General features: G+C 40.7%; 1 protein-coding gene and 1 pseudogene across 2 annotated transcripts in view; one reads left to right on the top strand and one right to left on the bottom strand.

Annotated features, from left to right (window-relative positions):
- Positions 1-439: 439 nt before the first annotated feature.
- LYPLA1 (lysophospholipase 1) overlaps positions 440-25,691 on the bottom strand; it is a 43,439-nt gene continuing 18,187 nt past the window's right edge. Inside the window, exons 3-9 of one of the 2 annotated variants that reach the window (XM_030937898.1) lie at positions 19,858-19,883; positions 17,183-17,230; positions 16,153-16,223; positions 9,371-9,444; positions 6,679-6,780; positions 5,050-5,226; positions 440-2,173 (exon numbers count right to left, since the gene is read on the bottom strand). In XM_030937898.1, coding sequence (XP_030793758.1) covers positions 2,120-2,173; positions 5,050-5,226; positions 6,679-6,780; positions 9,371-9,444; positions 16,153-16,223; positions 17,183-17,230; positions 19,858-19,877 — 546 coding nt within the window. In that variant the 5' untranslated portion in view covers positions 19,878-19,883 and the 3' untranslated portion in view covers positions 440-2,119. Of the gene's footprint in view, positions 2,174-5,049; positions 5,227-6,678; positions 6,781-9,370; positions 9,445-16,152; positions 16,224-17,182; positions 17,231-19,817; positions 19,884-25,691 lie in introns of both variants that reach the window. The other variant, XM_010388002.2, reaches the window with a different exon arrangement.
- On the top strand, positions 20,404-24,900 carry LOC104681663 (annotated as a pseudogene).

The following is a 25,691-nucleotide window of genomic DNA, read 5'->3' as shown; positions in this document are numbered from 1 at the left end:
AACTAGCCGGGCGAGGTGGCAGGTGCCTATAGTCCCAGCTACTCGGGAGGCTGAGGCAGGAGAATGGCATAAGCCTGGGAGGCGGAGCTTGCAGTGAGCTGAGATCCAGCCACTGCATTCCAGCCTGGGCGACAGAGCGAGACTCCGTCTCAAAAAAAAACAACAACAACAAAAAACAAACAACAACAACAAAAAACTTCTTAAATAGGTAGAAACACTGAAAACCAAATTTGGGAAATTTTTTTTTTAGCCAATTAAAACTGAATAACATGAGATTATTTTTTATGCCTGGTTCCATTCTAAGTCAACCACATCATCATCAAAATTTCTCTCTCTGAATATATATTCTTTTAAGTACATTGTTATTTTCCTTCTTTTCATTATAGACATTCATTCCAAATGTTAACATTCCAAATATTAAAATACTCAAAGTCACAGAAAAGTCAGAATTACATTTTATTTCACATTGATAGAAACCATGAAAAACATTTACATTTTCCCATGTTACAGCACATTTCAATGGAATATTTCTTGCCATAAATAATATCTTGCTGATTTGTAGAACTGAAATAACAGTTTATATTCTTCAAGGTAAAGAAAAATGACATAGTAAATGATTGTTTAAAATTTTAAAATCCAGACAAACATATGGCTTCATTGTTAACATCCCATATAGTCCATTACTAAATTATTTCCATTATCGATTAGCACCCATTTATAAAGATGCATTCTTAATATTGTTTTGGTCAGGTGGAATACGGCAGAAAAATTAACACAGTTCAGAAATATCAAGCATACATTTTTGCTACATATTAATCTGTATGGTAACTACATTTTATGTATAGGGTTCTGACTAGCCTTTATTACCCATAGTTTGTTTTCAAATAATTTTTACCAGTAATCTGGAAATTTTGACAATTTAAAATGATTGCTATTTTTATGTTTACATGAAAAATTAATACAAAAAATAATTTGACTAAAGTGAAAATTTCAAATAAGTCCACTGGCAGATGAAAATAAAGCAAAAAATTACAATAGATTCCTCATCTTCTATAGTAGTTGGTTTCAAACATGTGTACAAAGTAAGCTGTATGCCATGAGATGAAATCATCTTAGAAGTTAGTTTTTAAGATCAGTCTTAAAGATATTTCAGAACATACTAGAATATGATCTAATTACTCTTTCAGTTGTTTACAGGAAAATAAAACCATAGAATTATTCGTTACCTGGGTTGAAGATCCTAATAGCTAGGTGTAAATTTGGATAAGGTACAGTAATTTGAAATAAGTAGTGCATGAAGTTTTAATGTCTGGTTTCTCTATAAAGCATAAATAGATTTTAAATACTGTATATCTGTGACCCAGAAGGTCAAATTATAGCATATATTGACAGTAGCTGTCTATGGCAGAGAGGCAATACTTGGTCTGCTATGAAGAACAATAAAGAAAAAACAAACTTTTTTTTTTTCTTGAGAAAAAGGAGTATTAAATAGAAATAATATCAGGGAAAATAAAAGCCTGGTCCCAAAATAAAAGGGCCATTAATTGAAGAGAACAATTTTACTCTTTCTTGATAATGAACAGCATTATCCCTATTATTAGGAATAATGTAATACCACCTCATTCTTACTATGCATTACAAGCATTATGTATATATGAACACATATATAAAAATACAGACACTGCATGGTGACTAAGCAATTTTGGAATAAATCCATAGGCTAAGTCACAGCATGCATAAATTGTTTATACCTTAACTGCTCATTTCTACCTGAACAAATTGTCATTAAGCATACTGCTAATTTTCAAATGATGTAATAAAAAATCTGGTGGCAGTACTGTATTATTTTGCTGAATTACATTTGAGAAAAAAGAAGCTACCTGCTTCATCTATTTTAATATAGTAGATTCTGGATCTTCTTATAAGAACATATGTATAGAAACTTAAAAGATCATAAATTTCTCATGAGGAGACATTATTTGATCTGTGTCATTGGCATGTATTTGCAAAACATTTTAACACTGCAAAACATTAGAAATTTGAAGACTGGGCATGGGAAAAGGTTTATACTCTACTACAATGATGCTGGTGTACTTCTACACAAGGCCTCTTAGAGACGTCAATCAATTGGAGGTAGGAGTTTATCAATGAATTGCTTGACATCCATCATTTCCTGTTTGGAATAAAGTAATTTAATAGGTAGGTAGTTACATAAGTCAGAAATTAAATTCCCACTAAAATGCCACTAATCAAATCTATGGTGTGCATAGTTAAGGTGAAATCACAGTTCTACTACAATTAAATAAGAGATAAAAGAGAAATGAGACTCCAACAGAAATTTCAGAACATTTCCTATCATGATTTTTGTACAATGAAATTACAGCTCCCATCCAGTATCTAGTTCTGCATCTTCCTATACTGGAACAAAATAAAGACACTGGCGGGGCGCGGGCAGGGAAGTTTAGAAGCGATGGTACCTATACTGAAAAGTCTCAGTAAGTGTACAATTACTGACAACTAAGTATGAGTGACAAAGCAGAGCTTCTACCATTCTTTAAATTGAATTACACGCTAAATCCATAGCATTAACTATTTTGTGTCTTTCATAAGGAATTACACACAACTAACCATCTGATAGAGAGCATGTACCTAAGATGTTCCTGGGAAGATATGAACATTAATATACCAAATATTTATCACAGAAGAAACTTTCTCCTCTTAGCCTCTTGCACTTGGTTCAGTTTTTTCACCTCCTTCAAACTCACTTCTGCCTATTAGCTCTTATATTTCAAGGCCTTACTTAGCCTCACAGTGCCAAGTATTAGCAATGCAGCTAACCTTCGGCCTTGTAATTTAGTCACTCGGAAAAGAGCCCCAGTATGAAAGTGTTCTATTTCACAATACTCAGAAGTCCCAAAGAGTTTCCTGTGAGCCTACTTCTCCTCATTTTCTGCTCCTCCTCATTCAGTCCAGAGTCGTTGTACACTCATCTAGGGAGCTTTTATGAAACTCCAGGGTATTTGTGATGCAAAGCCCATGAGGAAAACAGCTGCTTTAGAGACCTTCAGTCCCTGTTGCACAAATTAAGGGTTCCAGGACTTCCCCTGCCCTCCCTTTTCTGGATTCAACACTGTAATACTCTATGTCAGTAGGGGAACACCCTACGTTCCCAGGCACCCTTGTCTTTCTGGATAAATCATATTACCACTTCTTTCTCCGTCCCTAAAGTAAATGATTTAACCAGGCTGAGTGGTTGTAAAACTGTCAGTGTGACTGTCTCACTAGGAATCAATTTTTATTTTAGGTCTTTTCAAGCCTCCAAACCTACCCAGGTCTCCGGCCTCTTTCATTCTATTGAGTGACTGCACCTCCTACTTGACTGAAAAGATAAGCACATCTAATATGAGCTCCCAAGCACTCTCTTCTCTCTCTCCATCTCCTGTTTATATTCATCCATCCTTCCTCCCTTTTTTTTGGGGGGGGGGGGTCTCACTCTGTCACTCAGCCTGGAGTGCAGGGTGCCAACATGGTTCACTGCAGCGTCAACCTCCTGAGATCACATGATTCTCTCGCCTCAGCCTCCAGAGTAGTTGGGACTACAGGTGCCCACCACCTCACCCAGCCCGTCCTCTTCTATCTTTTAAGGCAAGCACTATACATCTTAGGACTTAATTCTATTCTATGATCCCTCTGAGAATGCCTCTATCAATTATCATTTTACTGCATCTTCTTCCTCCCTACCTCCACTCATACGTCTTTCTCTGATCCCACTGAAGAACAGATTTCCTACTCTTCTCCCTCTTTACCATAACTTTTTTAAAAGGTCTATATATGTTGCCTCTGCTTCCTCATTTCCCTATCCACTTCACACAATCCTTTGCATTTTGGCTTTATCTACCCAAACATCCAAGGTCACAGGTGGCTTAATATTGGATACTTTCTTCCTAATCTATTTCTCCTTAATCCTTCTCTGGAACACATTACACATCTCCTTCCCACTCTGAAATTCTCTCCTCCCATACTCTCAACACCCAACTCCTTTTCTCATTAGGCTAAACTTTAACGTGTCTCCTGAAGTTCTGTCCCTGAGCTTTTTTCCTTGTGATGCTTTCTCAAGATAATTATTCACCGATCAATTATATTAGTAATTATTTCAAATCTCCATTTCCAGGCTTGAACTTCAGACAAGTATTTCCAACATCCTATTTTGATATTGTGGGGGCACATCGATCTCAATACATTAAACTCAGTATTATCTCCTTCCTTTACTCTAAAACTGTTCCTTGCACCTACTTTTTATGATGGCATCAGAGCTAGAAATCTCAGGCCCTTTTGATACTTTCTTGGTTACTACACCCCAAAGAATGAATCTCTAAATCTTACTGGATCACCTGTCTCTAGAATGTATATCAGATCACATCTCACTTCAACCAAAAACACTGATGGCTTCCTGTTGCCTAGAGAGTAAGTCCCTTCTCAGTACAAAGAGTCTCTGTTCCCTATGTCTTCTGTCCTATGACACCCAGCTTTTCCTAAGACTCCAGTCAGACTGAGTGGCTTGCTTTTCCTGTCCTATAGTTCTTTCTCTGCACATTTGCTATTCAAATTCCACCATTTTTCAAAATCTAGCTGTTTCACCATGGTCTCAGTGCCTCCTAAGATAAAATTAATCTCTTCTCAGTTTTTCAGGGCACCTTTTGTTATTTTCCAAGGCCACTTTTTAAAGCTTCTAATACAATGTATATCACATTCTGCTATCCATACAGTTACACAGGCGTCTTTCTATTAAATTTTAATTTACCTTAAATTTTAACAAAAGGGAATGTTTATTATTCATCTTTGAATTACGTACAATGTTGTGTATAATAGCCAATTAATAGATACTTGTTGAATTAAGTTGAATACACTCTCATCTAATGACCTGCTAACTTACGACTCAATATGAATTAACTCATTTAAATCCCCAAGCATTCAAATGTTACTTTCCTTGAAAATATCACATGAAAAAAGTTGCAAATAAGGCGTTGACCACTGCTTCCAGACACCTACCTGTTGACACGAACTGTGCATCATACCTTCATAGGTTTTAAAGGTCACATTGGCTGGATTCACCAATGTTTTTAGTTTTTCAACCGTAAGAGAACCAAACATCAGGGGAACTAAAGGGTCACAATCCCCGTGGCACTGGAGAATAGAAATATCTCTATTAGCACCACCAACAGGACCCTGCAAAAAGCAAAAGAAGAAATAGTATTATTTTTGTAAAAGTATAGGACACTATGCCAGGCATTTAAAATTGTACACAAATATGCATATGTGTAACATATTAGAAGTTATATTTGGCCAAAAAAATAAAATTCCTTCCATACATATACTCACAACATCCCTTTATTTGACTTCCATAGGCTGTAATGATTACCTTGCTTCATATTATGGTATCTTTCCAATGAATGAGTTCCTTGAAGCAGATTATATATATGCTTTTTTGTTTTGTTCAGTTTTTTTTGAGACGGAGTCTTGCTCTGTTCCCCAAGCTGGAGTGCAGTGGCGTGATCTCAGCTCACTGCAACCTCCGCCTCTCAGGTTCAAGCAATTCTCCTGCCTCAGCCTCCCGAGTAGCTGGGATTACAGGCACATGCCACCACACCCAGCTAATCTGTTTGTATTTTTTAGTAGAGACAGGGTTTCACTGTGTTACCCAGGATGGTCTCGCTCTCCTGACCTTGTGATCCACCCGCCTCAGCCTCCCAAAGTGTTGGGATTATAGGCATGAGCCACGGCGCCTGGCCAAGCAGATTATATTTTAATTTATCTTTATATTTTCAGCTTTTTTTTTTTGTTGGTTGTTTTAGTACTTTGAGTTACTGTTTTATTCAGCTATCTATTTTTTTTTTTTTTTTAAAGACAGGTCTTGCTCTGTCACCCAGGCTGGAGTGAAGCAGCACAATCGTGGCTCACTGCAATCTCCACCTCCTGGGTTCAGGTGATTCTCCTGCCTCAGCCTCCCGAGTAGCTGGGATTACAGGGGTGCACCACCACGCCCAGCTAATTTTTGTATTTTTAGTAGCTATTGGGGTTTTACTATGTTAGCCAGGCTGGTCTCGAACTCCTGACCTGAGGCGATCCGCCTGCCTCAGCCTCCCAAAGTGCTGGGATTACAGGCGTGAGAAACCACACCTGGCCTAAAAATAAGTATTATTTCTATGTGTTAAAAAGAGTCCTCATTTTCATAAATATCCTAAAATGTATCAAATCCTTTTAAGATTTGTGACAATAAGGTATCTTTCTAATTCCATTCTATGTACTCCACAATAAAGACAGTATAGCATACAGAGATAAGGCTTAGTAAAGCATCACAAAAGTCTAAGAAAATTCTTTTTAAAAAAAGGATGAGTGCTGAGGACTCAGTGATGGTGTTGTGTCAGTGTAATGTCACTGACTGCAGCAAATACATGGCCGTGGAGGCGGGGATGCTGATGGTGGGAAGGCTGTGCATGTGTGGGGACAGGAGGTAGACAGTAACTGTATTTTCTGCTCAGTTTTGCTGTGAATTTAAAACTTCTCCAGAAAATAAAGTTCATTAATAAAAAAAAAAAAAAAAGATGACTTTATCTCCAACATTATCTGCTAGCTACCTTTAGCTCAGTAATCTCATGTTGAGTGCATCAACCAAGTTACCTGTGGAAAGGAAGCCCGAAGTGGAAGCCAGCAACTGAGTGCAGTGACACCTGCTAGTTTCTGCTGCGTGGTAAGGGCAGTATATAAAGATAAAGCTCCTCCCTGAAAAGACAAGCAGGGAAAGTCAATGGAACACACACGCTTGCCCACAGCAATTTAGGGAATTTCTTGTTACCAATGATATCCATAAAAAAATTAAACTCAGTGGCTGATGTCAAATCAAATCAGGCAAATAGCGGAAATACAAACACACCCCACCGTGTCCTAAAGGACTTGGTTCTCTACACCAGAGAACATACAGACTTTCTTTCTGACGAGACATAGTTTGTACTATGGGAAACTGATGCACTTACAACATGCCTTAGGAATATTCTGAATTTATATTTTCTCCTTTGCAGAGTTTAAAGCATAAAATCCAATCTTGTCTTAAATCGATATTACTTACTTTTTTCTTTTCTTTTTTTTTTTTTTTTGAGATGGAGTTTCAAACACTTTTGTTGCCCAGGCGGGAGAGCAATGGCGCGATCTTGGCTCACCACAACCTCCGCCTCCCACGTTCAAGTGATTCTCCTGCCTCAGCCTCCCGAATAGCTGGAATTACAGGCATGCACCACCACGCCCGGCTACTTTTGTATTTTTAGTAGAGACAGGGTTTCTCCATGTTGGTCAGGCTGGTCTCAAACTCCCAACCTTGGGTGATCCGCCTGCCTTGGCCTCCCAAAGTGTTGGGATTACAGGTGTGAGCCACCGCGCCTGGCCCTTAAATTGGTATTACTTTCTTTTTTTTTTTTTTTGAGACGGAGTCTCGCTCTGTCGCCCAGGCTGGAGTGCAGTGGCCGGATCTCAGCTCACTGCAAGCTCCGCCTCCCGGGTTTACGCCATTCTCCTGCCTCAGCCTCCCGAGTAGCTGGGACTACAGGCGCCCGCCACCTCGCCCGGCTAGTTTTTTGTATTTTTTTTTTAGTAGAGACGGGGTTTCACCGTGTTAGCCAGGATGGTCTCGATCTCCTGACCTCGTGATCCGCCCGTCTCGGCCTCCCAAAGTGCTGGGATTACAGGCTTGAGCCACCGCGCCCGGCCAAATTGGTATTACTTTCTAAATGAGAATTTAAGATAATAAGAACTATTTAGCAGACACCTTCAGAATATCTGCCTACTCAGCTCACAACACCCTGCATTCTGGAAGCTGCACTCCTGCCACCATCCAGGAGCCCCATCACTTTGACCATGCCCATGGGTTACTGCAACACATGAGTACACGAAAGCCTTTCACATCCCAGGCAGTGATGTTCTTTCTCCTGGCACTGCGGAAATGGGATTCGGTGACTACCAGTCACTCTCTGTGTGGCTACATCCATAACATGTAAATTCAAGAGCTGGAAAAGCTATAGGCTGCAAAAGCCAAGATGGCCAACTGTTTATGGAAAGGTAAACGAAGCAGACAAGCAAAGAAACAAGAGATGAGAGATGGTGAGCAAGGCGCGACTGCTTTTCAATTCCTAGCTACTTCCTGAGGCCCTGCCTCATTTTCCTCCTTAGTTTCCTTGATAAGATGCCATAGACTCATCATAGCTTACTCCTTGCTTGAGGTATTGAGCTGTTTTCTATATACTGTAATGAATGAATATCAAATATACAGACTCCCACATGAACTTGTTATTCTGGATCATTATTATTATTTTTTTTGAGACAGAGTCTCAGCTCTGTTGCCTAGGCTGAAGTACAGTGGTGCAATCTCGGCTCACTGCAACCTCTGTCTCCTGGGTTCAAGTGATTTTCCTGCCTCAGCCTCCAGAGTAGCTGGGATTACGGGTGTGCCCCACCATGCTCAGCTAATTTTTGTATTTTTAGTAGAGACGGGTTTCACCGTGTTGGCTGGGCTGGTCTCAAACTCCTGACTGCAAATGATCCGCCCACCTTGGCCTCCCAAAGTGCTGGGATTACAGGCGTGAGCCACTGCGCCTGGCCTGGATCATTAATTTTTGTCCCTGTGTTTATGTCACAATGTGTATTACAATATACATTATCTGTGAATTTCAACAAACACCAAATCAATAACACCTTTTCACTATATTGTATCAACAAATCTTTCTATTGATTCTATCTTCTAAATAATTTCAGAATTCTGACATTTCCCTAATTAAGGTAATCCGAACACTAAGTTGCTAACTTGGAAGATTTACAGATGAGAAGTTAGAGCATCTGGGGACTGGTTCCATGGCAAACAGCTTACAAGCCGCAAGGTCTGTATAAGGAAGCTGTGTCTGTGGAGGGAATACAGAAAGCAAGGGAAAAAGTACAGAGACGAAGATGCCAAAAATAAACACCACATATTTATACCTAAAACCTGTAATATGTGAAGGTAAAGGGAAGAAATTCTCTTGTCTTCCACTTTACTGTTCCTATCAGTAGTCTCCTCCTAGAGAGGGGACTCATGCCTTGTGTTTTCAGAGTTCTAATTAAATAAAGGATACACTGTGTTAACTTAGAAATTTAATTACTTGTGTATTATAGTTATTTTAAGAAGAAATTAATTAGTTCTAGTACATTCAAACTTAAACATTAAAGGTAAGTGTATCAGTCAAGATTCTATAACATCAAAAAAGACTACTCCATAGAAAGGATTAATGCAGCACAGACTTCTAGGTAAGTATACTGATGGTACTGACATTCCACTCAAATTTTATCTTACCTGAGAAAACCCTCCCAAAATAATTCTGTTAGAAGGAATGCCATTCTTCACTTCTTGATCAATCAAAGCTTTTACTAAAAACGACATGAAAGTTAGTCAGCAATACTTTCAGAGTTAAGCCCACTGATAAAATTTAAATTAGGAAAAATTAATAATAGAAAAGCACAATTACTTTTAAGGCAAAAATGGTGAAAAATTCAAAGCACTTCATTAAAATACAAAATTAGAATGTATTTTCATATGCCAACAGAGAACAACGTGAAAAGGAAATTTTTAAAAAATCCAATTTAAAATAGTCACACACAAAATTAAATAGGTATTAACCAAAGAAGTGAAAGGTCTCTATAATGAAAACTATAAAACACTGATGAAAGAGGACACCAAAAAATGGAAAACAGATTCCATGTTCATGGATAAGAAGAACCAGTAACAATATTGATTGTCATTGTTCATGAATTCTTCTAATCCATGAACATGGAATATTTTTCCCATACTACCCAAAGCAATCTACAGATTCAATGCAATCTCTATGAAAACACCAATGACAATCTTCACAGAAATATAAAAACAATCCTAAACATTTATTTAATTTAATTAATTTATTTATTTTGAGACGAAGTCACACCCTGTCACCCAGGCTGGAGTGCAGTGGCGCGATCTCAGCTCACTGCAAGCTCCACCTCCTGGGTTTATGCCATTCTCCTGCCTCAGCCTCCTGAGTAGCTGGGAAGCTGGGACTACAAGCGCCTGCCACCACACCTGGCTAAATTTTGTATTTTTAGTAGAGACAGGGTTTCACCATGTTAGCCAAGATTGTCTCGATCTCCTGACCTCATGATCCACCCACCTCGGCCTCCCAAAGTGCTGGGATTATAGGCGTGAGCCACCGTGCCTGGCCCCCTAAAATTTATATGGAATCACGAAAGACTCAGAGTAGCCAAAGCTATCCTAAGCAAAAAGAATAGAACTAGAGGAATCACATTACTTTACTTCAAATTATACTACAGAGCTATAGTAACCAAAACTGCACGGCACTGGCGTAAGAACAGACACATAGACCAATGGAACAGAATAGAGAACTCAGAAACAAATCCACACACCTAGAGTGAATTCATTTTCAACAAAGGTGTCAAGAACATACACTGGGGAAAAGACAGTCTCTTCAAAAATGGTGCTGGGAAAACTGGATATCCAACCGGAGAAGAATAAAATTAGACCCTATCTCTTGCTGTATACAAAAATCAAATCACAATAAACACTTAAATCTAAGACCTCAAACTATGAAACTGCTACGAGAAAAAACTGAAAAAATCTCCAGGACATTGGTCTGGGCAAAAATTTCTTGAGAAATACCCCACAAGCACATCAACCAAAGCAAAAATGGACAAATGGGATCACATCAAGTTAAAAAGCTTCTGCACAGCAAAGGATACAATCAACAAAGCAAAGAGACAACCCACAGAATGGGAGAAAATATCTGCAAACTAGCCGTCTGACAAGGGATTAATAACCCAGAATATATAAGGAGCTTTAACAACTCTATAGGAAAAAATCTAATCATCTGATCAAAAAATGGGTCAGACCGGGCACAGTGGCTCATGCCAATAATCCCAGCCCTTTGGGAGGCCGAGGAGGGCAGGTCATGAGGTCAAGAGATTGAGACCACCCTGACCAACATGGTAAAACCCCATCTCTACTAAAAATAAAAAAATTAGCTGGGCGTGGTGGCACGTGCCTGTTGTAGCCCCAGCTACTTGGGAGGCTGAGGCAGGAGAATCACTTGAACTCAGGAGGCAGAGGTTGAAATAAGCCAAGATTTCGCCACTGCACCCCAGCCCGGCAACAGAGCAAGACTCCGTCTCAAAAAAACAAAACAAAACAAACAACAACAAAATGGGCCAGAGATCTGAATAGACATTTCTGAAAAGATGACATAAAAATGGCAAACAGGCATATGAAAAGGTGCCCAATATCACTGATAGCTAGCAAAATGCAAATCAAAACTACATTTAAGTATCATCTCACCCTAGTTACAATGATTAACTAGGTCAAAAGACAGTTAATAACAAATGCTGGTAAGGATGTGGAGAAAAGGGAACCCTCATACACTGTTGGTGGGAATGTAAATTAGTACAACTACTACAGAGAACAGTTTGGAGGTTCCTCAAAAACTAAAAATTGAGCTACCATATGATCCAGCAATCCCACTGGATATATACTCAAAATAAAGTATCTTTTTTTAAATCTATATTTGGGTATATATCTTTTGGGATATATACCCAAAAGACAGGAAATCAGTATATTGAAGAGGTATCTGCACTCCCACTATTTGTTGTAGCACTGTTCCCAATAGCCAAGATTTGGAAGTAATCTATGTGTCCATCAACAGATGACTGGATGAAGAAAATGTGGTACATATACACAATGAAGTAGTATTCGGCCATAAAAAAATAATGAGATTCAGTCATTTGCAACAGCACAGATGGAACTGGATATCATTAAGTGAAATAAGCCAGACACAGAAAAGACAAACATTGCATGTTCTCACTTTTTTGTGGGATCTAAAACTAACTGAACTCACAGACACTGAGAGTAGTAGAAGCATGGTTATCAGAGGCTGGAAGGGTAGTGGGGGGCTGGAGGTGAGGTACAGACAGTTAATGGGTACAAAAAAAATAGAGTAAGACCTACTATTTGACAGCACAATAGGGTGACTATAGTCAATAGTAACTTAGTGTACATTTTAAAATAACTTACAAGAGTGATTGGATTCTTTGTAACTCAAAGGATGAATGCTTGAGGGGATGGACACCCCATTCTCCATGATGTGCTTATTGCACATTGCATCCCTGTATCAAAACATCTCACGTACCCATAAATATGTACACCTACTATGTACCCACAAAAATTGAAAATAAAAAAATAAAATTCCCATTAAATATTTTAACAACAGTTCTTTCTCTCAAGAGATGGATTCTTAAAAAATTAATAGTTAATTCTGCTCATATATATTCCATGTTTCTCTCTTCAATGAACCATAGGCATTTGTACCTAAAAGTTGTCATTTTAAAATTGTACGTAGTTAAGTGTTTAAAACCATTCATTCTATTGTTTTAAAAAAATCACAGAATTGGGCAGGCACACAGTGGCTCACGCCTGTAATCCCAGCACTTTGGAAGGCTGAGGCGGGCAGATCAACTTGCGGCCAGGAGTTTGAGACCAGCCTGGCCAACATGGTCTCTACTAAACATCGTCTCTACTAAAAATACAAAATTAGCTGGGTGTGGTGGCACACCTGTAGTCTAGCTACTTGGGAGACTGAGGCAGGAGAATCACTTGAACCTGGGAGGTGGAGGTTGCACTGAGCTGAGATTGTGCCACTGCACTCTAGCCTGAGCAAGAGAGCAAGACTCCATCTAAAAAAAAAAAAAAAAAAAATTAGAGAATCAATCTCTTTGGCTCTCTCTCTCTCTCTCTCTCTCTGTCTCTCTCTCTCTCAAAACAAGGTCTCACTCTGTTGCCTGACCTCCCAGGCTCAAGCAATCCTCCCACCTCAGACTCTCAAGCAGCTGGGGGGCCACAGATATGTGCCACCACGCCCAGCTAATTTTGTTTATTTTTTGTACAGACTCTTGCCCGGGCTGGTTTTGAACCCCTGGGCTCAAGTGTCCTCCTGCCTCAGCCTCTCAAAAAGTGCTAGGATTACAGGTATGAGCAACATCCTTTGGCCTCAATCATCTTTCACCTAAGGGTACGGGCACTATGTACCCCCAACTATGTAACCTGACCACTGTCTTCTTTGCTCAGTAGCACATTCTCTTTTGCTCTTTCTTTCCTGGCTGAGTCTGATTCTAATTCTCTCCAGTGAGTCATCACTTCATAGAGGAAAGAAGTAACAAGTATTTTGTAGGCCAACTCTACTGTTAGGACAGAATTTTTCATTCTGGAACTCATGAGGCCCACTTATCTTCTTCACAGGCCCCAGGTCCTCTCTGTTTTCCACAGCGTCTAACCCTTACTCTCGAACTTTTGCTGTCTATTATTTTCAGACAAAATCCTAACTCTAGGATTCTAACTTTAAACTACTTTTTGATAATCCCGTAAGTCAGTGTTGTTGGTTTGACATTCCCAAATATCTCACATCTTTTGAATGTATTTTCCCTGTTTTAAAGACCTTCAAGAGTTCTTTTAAAACAAAAGGGTTGCGCCCAATGGCTCGTGCCGGTAATCCCAGTACTTTTGGGGAGGATCACCTGAGGGCAGGAGTTTCCCACCAGCCTGGACAACATAATGAGAATTCGTCTCTACAAAACAGTTTAAAAATTAGCCAGGCATGGTGGCACATGCCTGTAGTCCCAGCTACTCAGGAGTTGAGGCGGCAGAGTTGCTGGAGACCAGGAATTTGAGGCTGCAGTGAGATATGATCGCCAACTGTACTCTAACCTGGGCAATAATCTCTAAATAACAGTCTCTAAACAACAGTCTCTAAATAACTGATACACTATGTAAATAAAAAAATTACCAAAAAGCAGAACAATTCACAGCCAGCCTGTCTCGCCATTGCTGCCCACATCCACCTACACCATCCACACTCAGGAGTCACCAAACAGATTTTCCTGAAAGCAATCCCACTCCTCACATTATTATACTTGTCAATATTTCGGTACACACGTGTAAAAGAAAAGCATATTCCTGTGCATTTCTTTCCTTCTTTCTTGAGACGGAGTTTCGCTCTTATTGCCCACGCTGGAGTGCAACGGTGGGATCTCAGCTCACTGCAGCCTCTACCTCCCGGGTTCAAATGATTCTCCTGGCTCGGCCTCCCGGAGAGCTGGGATTATAGGCAGGAATCACCATGCCCAGCTAATTCTGTATTTACAATACAGACGGGGTTTCTCCATGTTGGTCAGGCTGATCTCGAACTCCCAACCTCAGGCAATCCACCCGCCTCAGCCTCCCAAAGTGCTGGTAATACAGGCATAAGCCACTGTGCTCGGCCTCCTGTGCATTTCTTAAAAATAGACACATCCTAGTAAGTTAGTGTTCTGTTTCCCCTCCCAACAAATGGAATTATCAAAATCATAAAGGAGATGGAGTACTAACCAGAGACCAGACTTTCGAGGTTTTGTAAAGCAGAGCTGATACTTCACAGGGGTGTCAAATGAGGTGCTCCATAAAAAATACCTAGCTTCTAAACAGTTATGTGCTCAATCAGTGGCACCTGTTATTACTACCGCACTAAAATTAACAACTTTTTTTTCTTTGAGACAGAGTCTCCCTCTGTCGCCCACGCTGGAGTGCAATGACACAATCTCAGCTCACTGCAACCTCCGCCTACTGGGTTCAAGTGATTCTCCTGCCTCGGCGTACCAAGTAGCTGGGATCGTAGGCACCTGCCACCACGCCTGGCTAATTTTTTTGTATTTTTAGTAGAGATGGGGTTTCACCATGTTGGTCAGGCTGGTCTCGAACTCCTGACCTCAGGTGATCCGCCTGCCTCGGCCTCTCAAAGTACTGGGGTTACAGGCGTGAGTCACCACACTTGGCCACATTTTCACTGTTTCTTATCATTATACTCATTATATCATTATTTTCACTGTTATTCCAAGTCTCTTTAATGAAGACAACTGGCCAACACTTTTTTTTTTTGAGATGGAGTTTCATTCTTGTTGCCCAAGCCAGAGTGCAATGGTGCAATCTCGGCTCACTGAAACCTCTGCCTCCTGGGTTCAAGCGATTCTCCTGCCTCAGCCTTCCGAGCAGCTAGAATTACAGGTGTGCGCCACCATGCCAAGCTAATTTTTTTCAGTAGAAACGGGGTTTCACCATGTTAGCTAGGCTGGTCTTGAACTCCTGACCTCAGATGATCTGCCCACCTCGGCTTCCCAAAGTGCTGGGATTATAGGCATGAGCCACCATGCCTGGCCGGCCCAAACTATTAAACATTCTGTTGTTTTCTCCATTTTCCTATGTAAATCAAAGCAAAACTATTATATGTCTGACAGAGTTAAAGCTTGATAAATGCAATTTTTCCCCATCCACTTCATCTCCATTGCCCATACTCAACTGAGTCCACATGGACACTGTGGCAAACAAGTAACAGAGTGACCAGAAAGGAAAACAAGCCTGGGCAACATAGGGAGACCCCGTGTCTACAAAAATAAAAAAATTAAAAACTGGCTGGGCATGGTGGTATGCATCTCTGTGGCCCCAGCCTACTCAGGAGGATGAGGTGGGAGGGTCGCTTGAGTTCAGGAGGTCAACGCTGCAGTGAGTTTTGATCACGCCACTACACTCCAGCCTGGGTGACAGAGCAAGACCCTCTCTGGGGTGCAGGGGGTGAAAGGAAGGAAACAGCAATGCCTCCTGAGATTAGATAAATGTGTAATTTTTTTTTTTTCTGAGACGAAGTTCCGCTCTTGTTGCCCAGGCTAGAGTGCAGTGGGGCGACCTCAACTCACTGCAACCTCCACCTCCCAGGTTCAACCAACTCTCCTGCCTCAGCCTCTCAAGTGGCTGGGATTACAGGCGCCCACCACCACGCCCAGCTAATTTTTGTATTTTTAGTAGAGATGGGGTTTCACCATGCTAGCCAAGCTGGTCTCAAACTCCTGACCTTTAGGTCATCGACCCACCTCCACCTCCCAAAGTACTGCGATTACAGGCATGAGTCACCGTGCCTGGCCCAAATGTGTAATTTTTAACCAGTACTGATATGATTACTGAATCTACTAAAAACATTTAAGAACACTTTTGGCTTCATAAACATTTTCTGTACTTACTATTTTCTGCTGCTTGTTTAATCCCAGATTCATCCTCCTGTGAATCTGGTGAAAGCCCAATAATATCAAACCTGTAAAATAAGGCAAAATCTTAAAAGAACCATTTGATTCTAAGAAAATCTATTATTGTAGTAAGTATATTTTATTCCATTCATGGTAGCTTGGATTAAAAGGCTAACCAGAAATATTCTTTTTTATTTTATTTTATGTTTTTTTTTCTTTTCTTTTTTTTTGAGATGAAGTCTCACTCTGTTGCTCAGGCTGAAGTGCAGTGGCATGATCTCAGCTCTCTGCAGCCTCCCCCTCCCAGGTTCAAGCGATTCTCCTGTGTCAGTCTCCTGAGTAGCTGGTACTACAGACATATGCCACCACACCTGGCTAATTTTTGTATTTTTAGTAGAGACGGGGTTTTGCTGTGTTGGCCAGGCTGGTCTTGAACTCCTGACCTCAGTTGATCAGCCTGCCTCAGCCTCCCAAAGTGCTGGGATTACAGGTGTGAGCCACCATGGCTGGCTAAAGTCATCGTTTTTTAACAGACCTGATGGTAGGAGTCTCAGAGAACAGTCAGGAAAAATCATAGTCTGGAAGTAGCACACAGGAACAAAAAACTGACCCTACTGTCTGACAATAAAGTGCAGAGGGAATGTGAGGGTATCTTCAGAGGGCTGGAAAGGAAGCGGTTTCCTTAAAAACAACCCAGACAGGCAAGAAATTGGAGGCTGTGGTTTAATAGGGGTCATTCGAATGTTGGGTTACTAAAACCAACAACGGTTTATCAAGCAGCAGAAGATACTCTCCCACATTATTTTTATTCAAACATTCTCTCCTATTTCTCTACCTGTATGTACAGCTCCTTAAGTTTACCCCTAAATCTAGAGTATAAAAATGTAAATAAATAAAGGTTAAGGTTAACTATGCAACTTTGCAATTTAAAAAACAGCTAAATAAAAATTGCTGTACACAAAAGCATTTCTGATAACATTAAATCAGTAATATAATGTTCTTATTGAATAAGTAAATTCTTACTTACCATGAAGGCATAGCCATGTTCATATTTAATGTAACAGGCCTAACAGGCCTACATGGAAAAGAAAAAAACAAAACAACAAAATCAGAATAACAACACATAAGAACTGATAAATTCCATTAATCAAAAATAGATAATTACTTGAGACCTACACAAAACTATATGCTACAGTTTTAACATATGAACTGTTTTACTTCATCCATACCTGTACAACTCTGCTTTCCATGCCCCTCCAAATGTGTTCTGAAGACAGAGCAACAGCAACAAACGACGAAGTTTGACAAATACATTTTCCTTCTCAACACCCTTACTTACTACCTTTGACTTCTCAGACACGAGAAGAGAAACCAGAAACCAAGACAGTTGGAAATGTATAAAATACGAGATTCTGGTATGGGGCTAAGGACAATGAGCGATTTATTACACTGATACTGTAGCATCAATTCTCCTATGCTCAGATTACACTTTTGTTAATTTTCTAGTTCTTAGCTATGTACTCACTTGATCAAGAAACCTCTAAATAAATAAGGGAAATCCAAAATTTGCCTAAGTGCCCACTATAGCCAATTCAAGTCTGTGATTAAAAATATGCTAGATAATCAGAATTCGGCTCCATCCAAACGAAAGAAAAATAAACACACTCTAACTACATCTTACCACTTTCATCCTGATTCATGAAGCCCACCTTAAAGGTTAAAACTATCAACATTTCTTTGAGAATACAAACTTCCCTATGTTGGGCAACAGCCTTTCAAAGCAGTTCAAATTAGGGCAAATATCAATATCCATTCCAATGTAATTAAGAATTCTATAGCCGGGCGAGGTGGCGGGCGCCTGTAGTCCCAGCTACTCGGGAGGCTGAGGCAGGAGAATGGCGTGAACCCGGGAGGCGGAGCTTGCAGTGAGCTGAGATCTGGCCAGTGCACTCCAGCTTGGGTGACAAAGCGAGACTCCGTCTCAAAAAAAAAAAAAAAAAAAAAGAATTCTGGGCTGGGCGGGGTGGGTCACGCCTGTAATCCCAGCACTTTGGGAGGCCAAAGTGGGCGGATCACCTGAGGTCAGGAGTTTGAGACCAGCCCGGCCAACATGGTGAAACCCTGTATCTATTAAAAACACAAAAAATCAGCCGGGCATGGTGGCAGGTGCCTGTAATTCCAGCTACTCGGGAGGCTGAGGCAGGAGAATCGCTTGAACCCGGGAGGCAGAGGTTGCAGTGAACCGGGATTATGCCACTGCACTCCAGCCTAGGCGACAGAGAGACTGTCTCAAAAAAAAAGAAAGAAAGAAAGAAAAAGAGTAAAAAGAATTCTGTCTCTTGCTTGAGCAGAATGAGAGGACATAGAGACCCTAGCCACAGTATTCACTGTAGCCTACAGAGGTAAGACAAGACCCTGTATTTCAGGATAAAAAGAGGACGAAATGTTTTCTTATCCAATCTTCTCAGCTACTGTTCTTCTTCCCATTCCCTCTTTCATGTTCATGTATCTGTCCCAACTCTACTGCTACTACCACTTCTGGGGATGAATTACTAACTGATATGAGTATGTCCAATCCCTTCTTGTCTTCTCCATGGTGACTGCTTCTCAGCAACCTTTTGACCTAAATCAAGGATGTCCAATCATTTGGTTTCCCTGGGCTACATGGGAAGAATAATTGTCTTGGGCCATACATAAAAATACATTAACACTAACAATAGCTGATGAGGTAAAAAATAAAATTATATTTAAAATAGCAAAAAAAAAAAAAAAAATCTCATAACGTTTTAAGACCATTTACTAATTTGTTGTATTGGGCTGCATTCAAAGCTGACCTGGGCCACAGGTTGGACAAGCTTGACCTAATGTGCCAATCTTATTGATCTTCCAAGTTTGCTCAAAATTTACTAATTTCTTTTTGACATCCACAAGTACTTTCAGAGCCAGAATTCAAAACCAAACCTACCATATTCTAAAGTCTGTGCTCTTTCCACAGTACATCAACATTGCCCCAAATGATAAAATTAAAGAGTGTTTTCAACATAATAAAGATTTCTCACAAATCTAACAGGTAAATCCCCTTCAGAGATACCCTAGGGATATCCTAGAACTTTATAGATATTTGTATATCTAAAATAATTTTTCTGGGAGGCCAAGGCAGGTAGATCACTTGAGGTCAGGTGTTTGAGCCTGGCCAACATGGTGAAACCCCGTCTCTACCAAAAATACAAAAACTAGCTGGGCGTGGTGGCACACACCTGTAATCCCAGCTACTGTGGAAGCTGAGGCAGGAGAATCGCTTGAACCCAGGAGGCGGAGGCTGCAGTGAGCCAAGATCACACCACTGCACTCCAGCCTGGGTGGCAGAGTGAGACTCTGTCTCAAAAATAAATAAATCAATTAATTAAATAATTGTTCTGGTCTTAAGTTCAGCTGACTTCCAAGACAGCAATATTTTAAATTGCTTAACAAAAGAGAAAAAGAGAAAAAAAAATTTAAGAAACCATTTTAGTTTTAAGAAATTCTACTAATCTTTATTTTTAAACAGAATATTTAAAAAATAAAAATTAACTATATTCAAATACTTTTCTGGAAGGGTAAAGCAATCACAATTGCTCCTCTCCAGACTCTGAATCAAAAGTCTGAAGATCAGAAATACTCACGCATGCGGGCAGATATATTTGATATGTGAACTTCTGATACCTGCAAAGGCTTCTGCCCATCCGTGCCTGGTGGAAAAATCATTTGAATAATGCTATTAGATACTGTTTTAAATTCCAATAAGTTAGTAGCAGAAGAATACTTTAAAAAACTGTGAAGATAAATGCTAAATCCTAAAAATATGTTTTTTTGTTTTGTATTTTTTTGATGGAGTCTCGCTCTGTCACCCAGGCTGGAGTGCAGTGGCGAGATCTCGGCTGACTGCAAGCTCCATCTCATGGGTTTGCACCATTCTCCTGCTTCAGCCTCCTGAGTAGCTGGGACTACAGGCGCCCGCCACCACGTCTGGCTAATTTTTTCTATTTTTTAGTAGAGACGAGGTTTCACCATGTTAGCCAGGATGGTCTTGATCTCCTGACCTTGTGATCCGCCCACCTTGGCCTCCCAAAGTGCTGGGATTACAGGCATGAGCCACCGTACCCGGCCTAAAAATACCTTTAAAATGTGGGCCCTCAATACTATTAAAACAACATCCTGAATCTAAAAACAACCCAACAGCTGTTATTTAAGTTTTATCTAGGGATAAAGATGATTTCTCAGATTTCTGAACAGCAATGTGTGCCCCTTCAGATATTTCCACAGGGCTTCACAACTTCCAAAATATAGATATATTTTAAAAATATCTTTATACAATGTGTTTATAAAGTAGGCAAGACAAATAATATAACTAACATTTTACATAAAGAAACAAAGCCTTGGCTGAGTGCAGTGGCTCACGCCTGTAATCCTAGCACTCCGGGAGGGTGAGGGAGGCAGATCACGTGAGGTCAGGAGTTTGACACCAGCCTGCCCAACATAGTGAAACCCCATCTCTACTAAAAATACAAAAATTAGCCGGGTATGATGGCGTGTGCCTGTAATTCCAGCTACTCGGGAGGCTGAGGCAGGAGAATCGCTTGAACCCAGGAGGCAGAGGTTGTGGTGAGCCGAGACTGCATCAATGGGCAACAGAGGGAGACTCCATCTCAAAAAAAAAAAAGAAAAAGAAAAAGAAAAAAGCCTCAGATAAATAAACTAAATCAGTTGTCTAATATCTCTACATGCTTACTACACTATTTAAAAACAGTAACTTTCACCCGGGCACAGCGGCTCATGCTTGAAATCCCAGCACTTTGGGAGACTGAAGCAGGCGGATCACTTGAGGTCAGGAATTCAAGACCAGCCCAGCCAACATGGTGAAATCCCGTCTCTACTAAAAATATAAAAACTAGCTAGGCATGGTGGTGCATGCCTGTAACCCCAGTTACTCAGGAGGCTGAGGCAGGAGAATCGCTTGAACGGGGAGACAGAGGTTGCAGTGAGCCAAGACTGCACCACTCCACTCCAGCCTGGGCAACAGAGTGAGACTCCATCTCAAAATAAATAAATAAATAAATAAGTAAATAAAATAAAAACAGTAACTTTGGCTGAGCATGGTGGCTCATGTCTATAATCCCAGCACTTTGAGAGGCTGAGGTAGGAGGACAGCTTGAGACCACGAGCTCAAGACCAGCCTAAACAATATAGTGAGACCCACTCCACAGAAAACTTAAGAAAAAAAAATGTTTTTAATCCAGCAACTTTAGTATTATTTCTTCATGTGTACATGTTCACATACATACATGTTCAAAGCAGAATACAGAAAAATTGAAAAACTATAAATAATCAAATCCTTCTAGCCAAGAATAAACAGGTAATTTTCTGATGCATTTCCTTCAGATTTTTCCCATGCATGTCAATTAAGGAATAGATGCACATTTTACAAAACTGGGATCATATTATACATACAGTTTCCTGCTTATATTTACATTTGGCCATATACTTGATGCTTTTTACATATTATCTCTACTAAAGAACAAAGTACAAGTAATTTCAGCTTTTCTTATAGCAAACAGTCTAGATAAAAGTTAATTAATTTATTATTTTTTTGAGACACAGTCTTGCTCTGTTGCCCAGGCTGGAGAGCAGTGGCGCAATCTCGGTTCACTGCAAGCTCCGCCTCCCAGGTTCACACCATTCTCCTGCCTCAGCCTCCCAAGTAGCTGGGACTACATGCGCCCACCACCATGCCTGGCTAATTTTTTCTTTGTATTTTTAGTAGAGATGGGGTTTCACCGTGTTAGCCAGGATGGTCTTGATCTCCTGACCTCGTGATCCACCCGCCTCAGCCTCCCAAAGTGCTGGGATTACAGGCATGAGCCACCGTGCCCGGCCCCCTGATTAAATACTTTTCTATTAACTTTTTTTCTGTTTCAACCCACCTTCCCCAAAGTGTTAGAGACATATAAAAAGATTAATAACAATAGTATTAACTGCAACACTTACATAACATTAAGTATAACCAGGATATTGTATAGGTGGTTTGTGTGTATGCACATATGTATATGTGTAAATAGCTATGTTAAAGACCTTTTTCTGAAAACTAAACAACATATCAGGAAATTAATGAAAATCTATATAAATGGAAGGATATCCCACTGTCACGGACTGGGAGATGTAATTTTTTTTTTTTTTTCTTTTGAGACAAAGTCTGGTTCTGTCACCCAGGCTCAGGCTGGAGTGCAGTGGCGCGATCTCAGCTCACTGCAACCTCCGCCTCCCGGGTTCACACCATTCTCCTGCCTCAGTCTCTCGAGTAGCTGGGACTACAGGCGCCCGCCACCATGCCTGGCTAATTTTTGGTATTTTTAGTAGAAACGAGGTTTCACCGTGTTCGCCAGGATGGTCTCAATCTCCTGACCTTGTGATTCGCCCGCCTCGGCCTCCCAAAGTGCTGGGATTATAGGCGTGAGCCACTGTGCCCAGCTGAGGTGTAATATTTTAAAGATGGCAGCACTCCTCAAATTGATCTATGGAGTCAATGCAATCTTTATCAGAATACCTATTGACTTTGCAGATATTAAAACCCAATCTAAAATTTGTATGGAAACTGAAGAGACCCAGAATAACAACAACAACAACAACAAAAAATCTTGAAAAAGAACAAAGTTAGAGGACTCACACTTCTCAATCTCAAAAATTCCTACCAAGTAACATTCAGAAAGACTAGTACTAGAGTACAGACAGACATATAAATCAACTGAAAATCCAGAAATAAAACATCACATTTACTGTCAACTTACTTCTGAAACAAATCAACAGGGAAGGAATGGTCTTTCTAACAAATGTAGCTGGGACAAGTGGATATCCACACGTAATACAAAGAAGTTGGACTGCTACCTCATACCAATTGTAAACACTGACCAAAAACCTAAATGTAAGAGATAAAACTATAAAACTAGAAGAAAACATACATAAATCTTTGTGATCTCAGATCTGGCAATTTCTTAGACATAACACCAAAAGCACAACTGACAAGAAAAAAGTAGGTAAATTAGAAATCATCAAAATTAACTGTTGTGTTTCAAAGGACACTATTAAGAAAATGAAAAGACAACTTTCATTCCGCCTCCCGGGTTCATGCCATTCTTCTGCCTCAGCCTCCTGAGTAGCTGGGACTACAGGTGCCCGCCACCACACCTGGCTAATTTTTGGTATTTTTGATTGAGACGGGGTTTCACCGTGTTAGGCAGGATGGTCTCAATCTTCTGACCTTGTGATCCGCCCACCCGCCTCCGCCTCCCAAAGTGCTGGGATTACAGGCGGAGCTTGCAGTGAGCTGAGGTCACGCCACTGCACTCTAGCCTGGGCAAGAGAGCAAGACTCCATCTCAAAAAAACAAAACAAAACAAAACAAACCCCGAAAGACAATCTAGGAAATACCATGTTATTGACATAGGACTTGGCTAAGATTTCATGATGAAGGCGCCAAAAGCAACTGCAACGAAAACAAAAATTGACAAATGAGATCTAATCAAACTAAGAAGCTACTGAACAGCAAAAGAAACTATCAACAGCGTAAACAAACATCCTGCAGATTGAAGAAAATATATGTAAACTATGCATCCAACAAAGGTCTAATATCCAGAATCTATAAGGAACTTAAATTTACAAGTAAAAAACAAACCACCTAGCTGTTCTGTGGTGTAGTCATTCTTTTATTCCTTTACCTTCTTAATAAACTTGCTTCCATTTTACTGTTAAAAAAAACAAACAACCCCACTGAAAAGTGGACAAAGAACATGAACAGACACTTTCCAAAAGAAGACAGGCTGGGCGTGGTCATGGCTCATGCCTGTAATCCCAGCACTTTGGGCAGCTGAGGCGGGTGGGTCACTTGAGGTCAGGAGTTCGAGACTAACCTGGCCAACATAGTGAAACCCCGTCTCTACTAAAAATACAAAAAGTTAGCAGGGTGTGGTGGTGCGTGCCTATAGTCCCAGCGGCGCAGGAGAATTGCTTGAACCCAGGAGGTGGAGGATGCAGTGAACAGAGATCGCGCCACTGCACTCCAGCCTGGTGACAGAGCAAGACTGAATAAAAAAAACAAAAGACATACATGCGGCCGACAAGCATATGAAAAAATACTTGAGATCATTAATCACTAGAGAAATGCAAATCAAAACCACAACGAGATACCATCTCACAGCAGGCAGAATGGCTATCGTTAAAAAGTCAAAAAAGGTCGTTAAGTGCTGGGCCATCAGGAACTTGCACATCCATCTCAGGGAGACCTGACCTTCAGAAATGACAGCATTCAGCCCCAGGAGGAGCCTGCAATTCGTCCTAGGTCTTCCCAACTTGTGCGGCCCATGGAGATACAGGACAGAAGGGAGCTAAACAGAACCTGCTGTCTGAATGGTGGAACCTGCATGCTGGGGTCCTTTTGTGCCTGCCCCCTCTCCTACGGACGGAACTGTGAGCATGATGTTTGCAAAGAGAATTGTGGGTCTGTGCCCCATGACACCTGGCTGCCCAAGAAGTGTTCCATTTGTAAATGCTGGCACAGTCAGCTCCGCTGCTTTCCTCAGGCATTTATCTACCTGGCTGTGATGGCCTTGTGATGGATGAGCATCTCATGGCTTCCAGGACTCCAGAACTACCACTATCCACACTGCCACTGTTATGCTAGCTGGCATCTGCTTTTCTATATAAAGTTACTATTAATCCACATTGACCTATTTACAGAAATATGATTTTAGATATCATGCAAATTTCATGACCAGTAAAGGCTGCTGCTACAATGTCCTAACTGAAAGATGATCACTTGTTAGTTGCCTTAAAACAATGAATACATTTCCAAAATGACCTCTAACATTTCCTTATGATACCAACTACTTCTTACCTCTTTGCCCTGCCCTCCCAGAAAAAACTATTTCTTTTTTTCAAAAATCAGCCATATCTCCATTGTGCCCAAGTCCAGTGTTTCCTGATACATGTAATTCTACCAAAGTCTTCTTAATATGCTATTTTAAACAACTGAATTATATCTTCAGATTATTAGAGACTAATCCTAATGTGGACCTTAGGATACGGTTTTGAGTAGAGTTGATCAAAATAAATTAAAATAGTCTCTTTAAAAGGACAGAAAGTAGTCGGGTGCGGTGGCTCATGCCTGTAATCTCAGCACTTTGGGAGGCCGAGGCAGCCGGATCATGAGGTCAGGAGATTGAGACGATCCTGGCTAACATGGTGAAACCCCATTTCTACTAAAAATACAAAAAATTAGCTGGGTGTGGTGGCGGGCACCTAGTCCCAGCTAACCCGGGAGGCAGAGCTTGCAGTGAGCCGAGATCTCGCCACTGTACTCCAGCCTGGGCGACAGTCAGACTCATCTCAAAAAAAAAAAAAAAAAAAAAAAAAAAAAAGCGGCGGGGCGCGGTGGCTCAAGCCTGTAATCCCAGCACTTTGGGAGGCCGAGGCGGGCGGATCACGAGGTCAGGAGATCGAGACCATCC

This window comes from Rhinopithecus roxellana, chromosome 9, assembly GCF_007565055.1.
Source record: "Rhinopithecus roxellana isolate Shanxi Qingling chromosome 9, ASM756505v1, whole genome shotgun sequence".
Lineage (NCBI taxonomy): Eukaryota > Metazoa > Chordata > Mammalia > Primates > Cercopithecidae > Rhinopithecus > Rhinopithecus roxellana.
The sequence above is the reverse complement of the archived record's forward strand: the minus strand, read 5'-3'. Positions and strand labels throughout refer to the sequence as shown.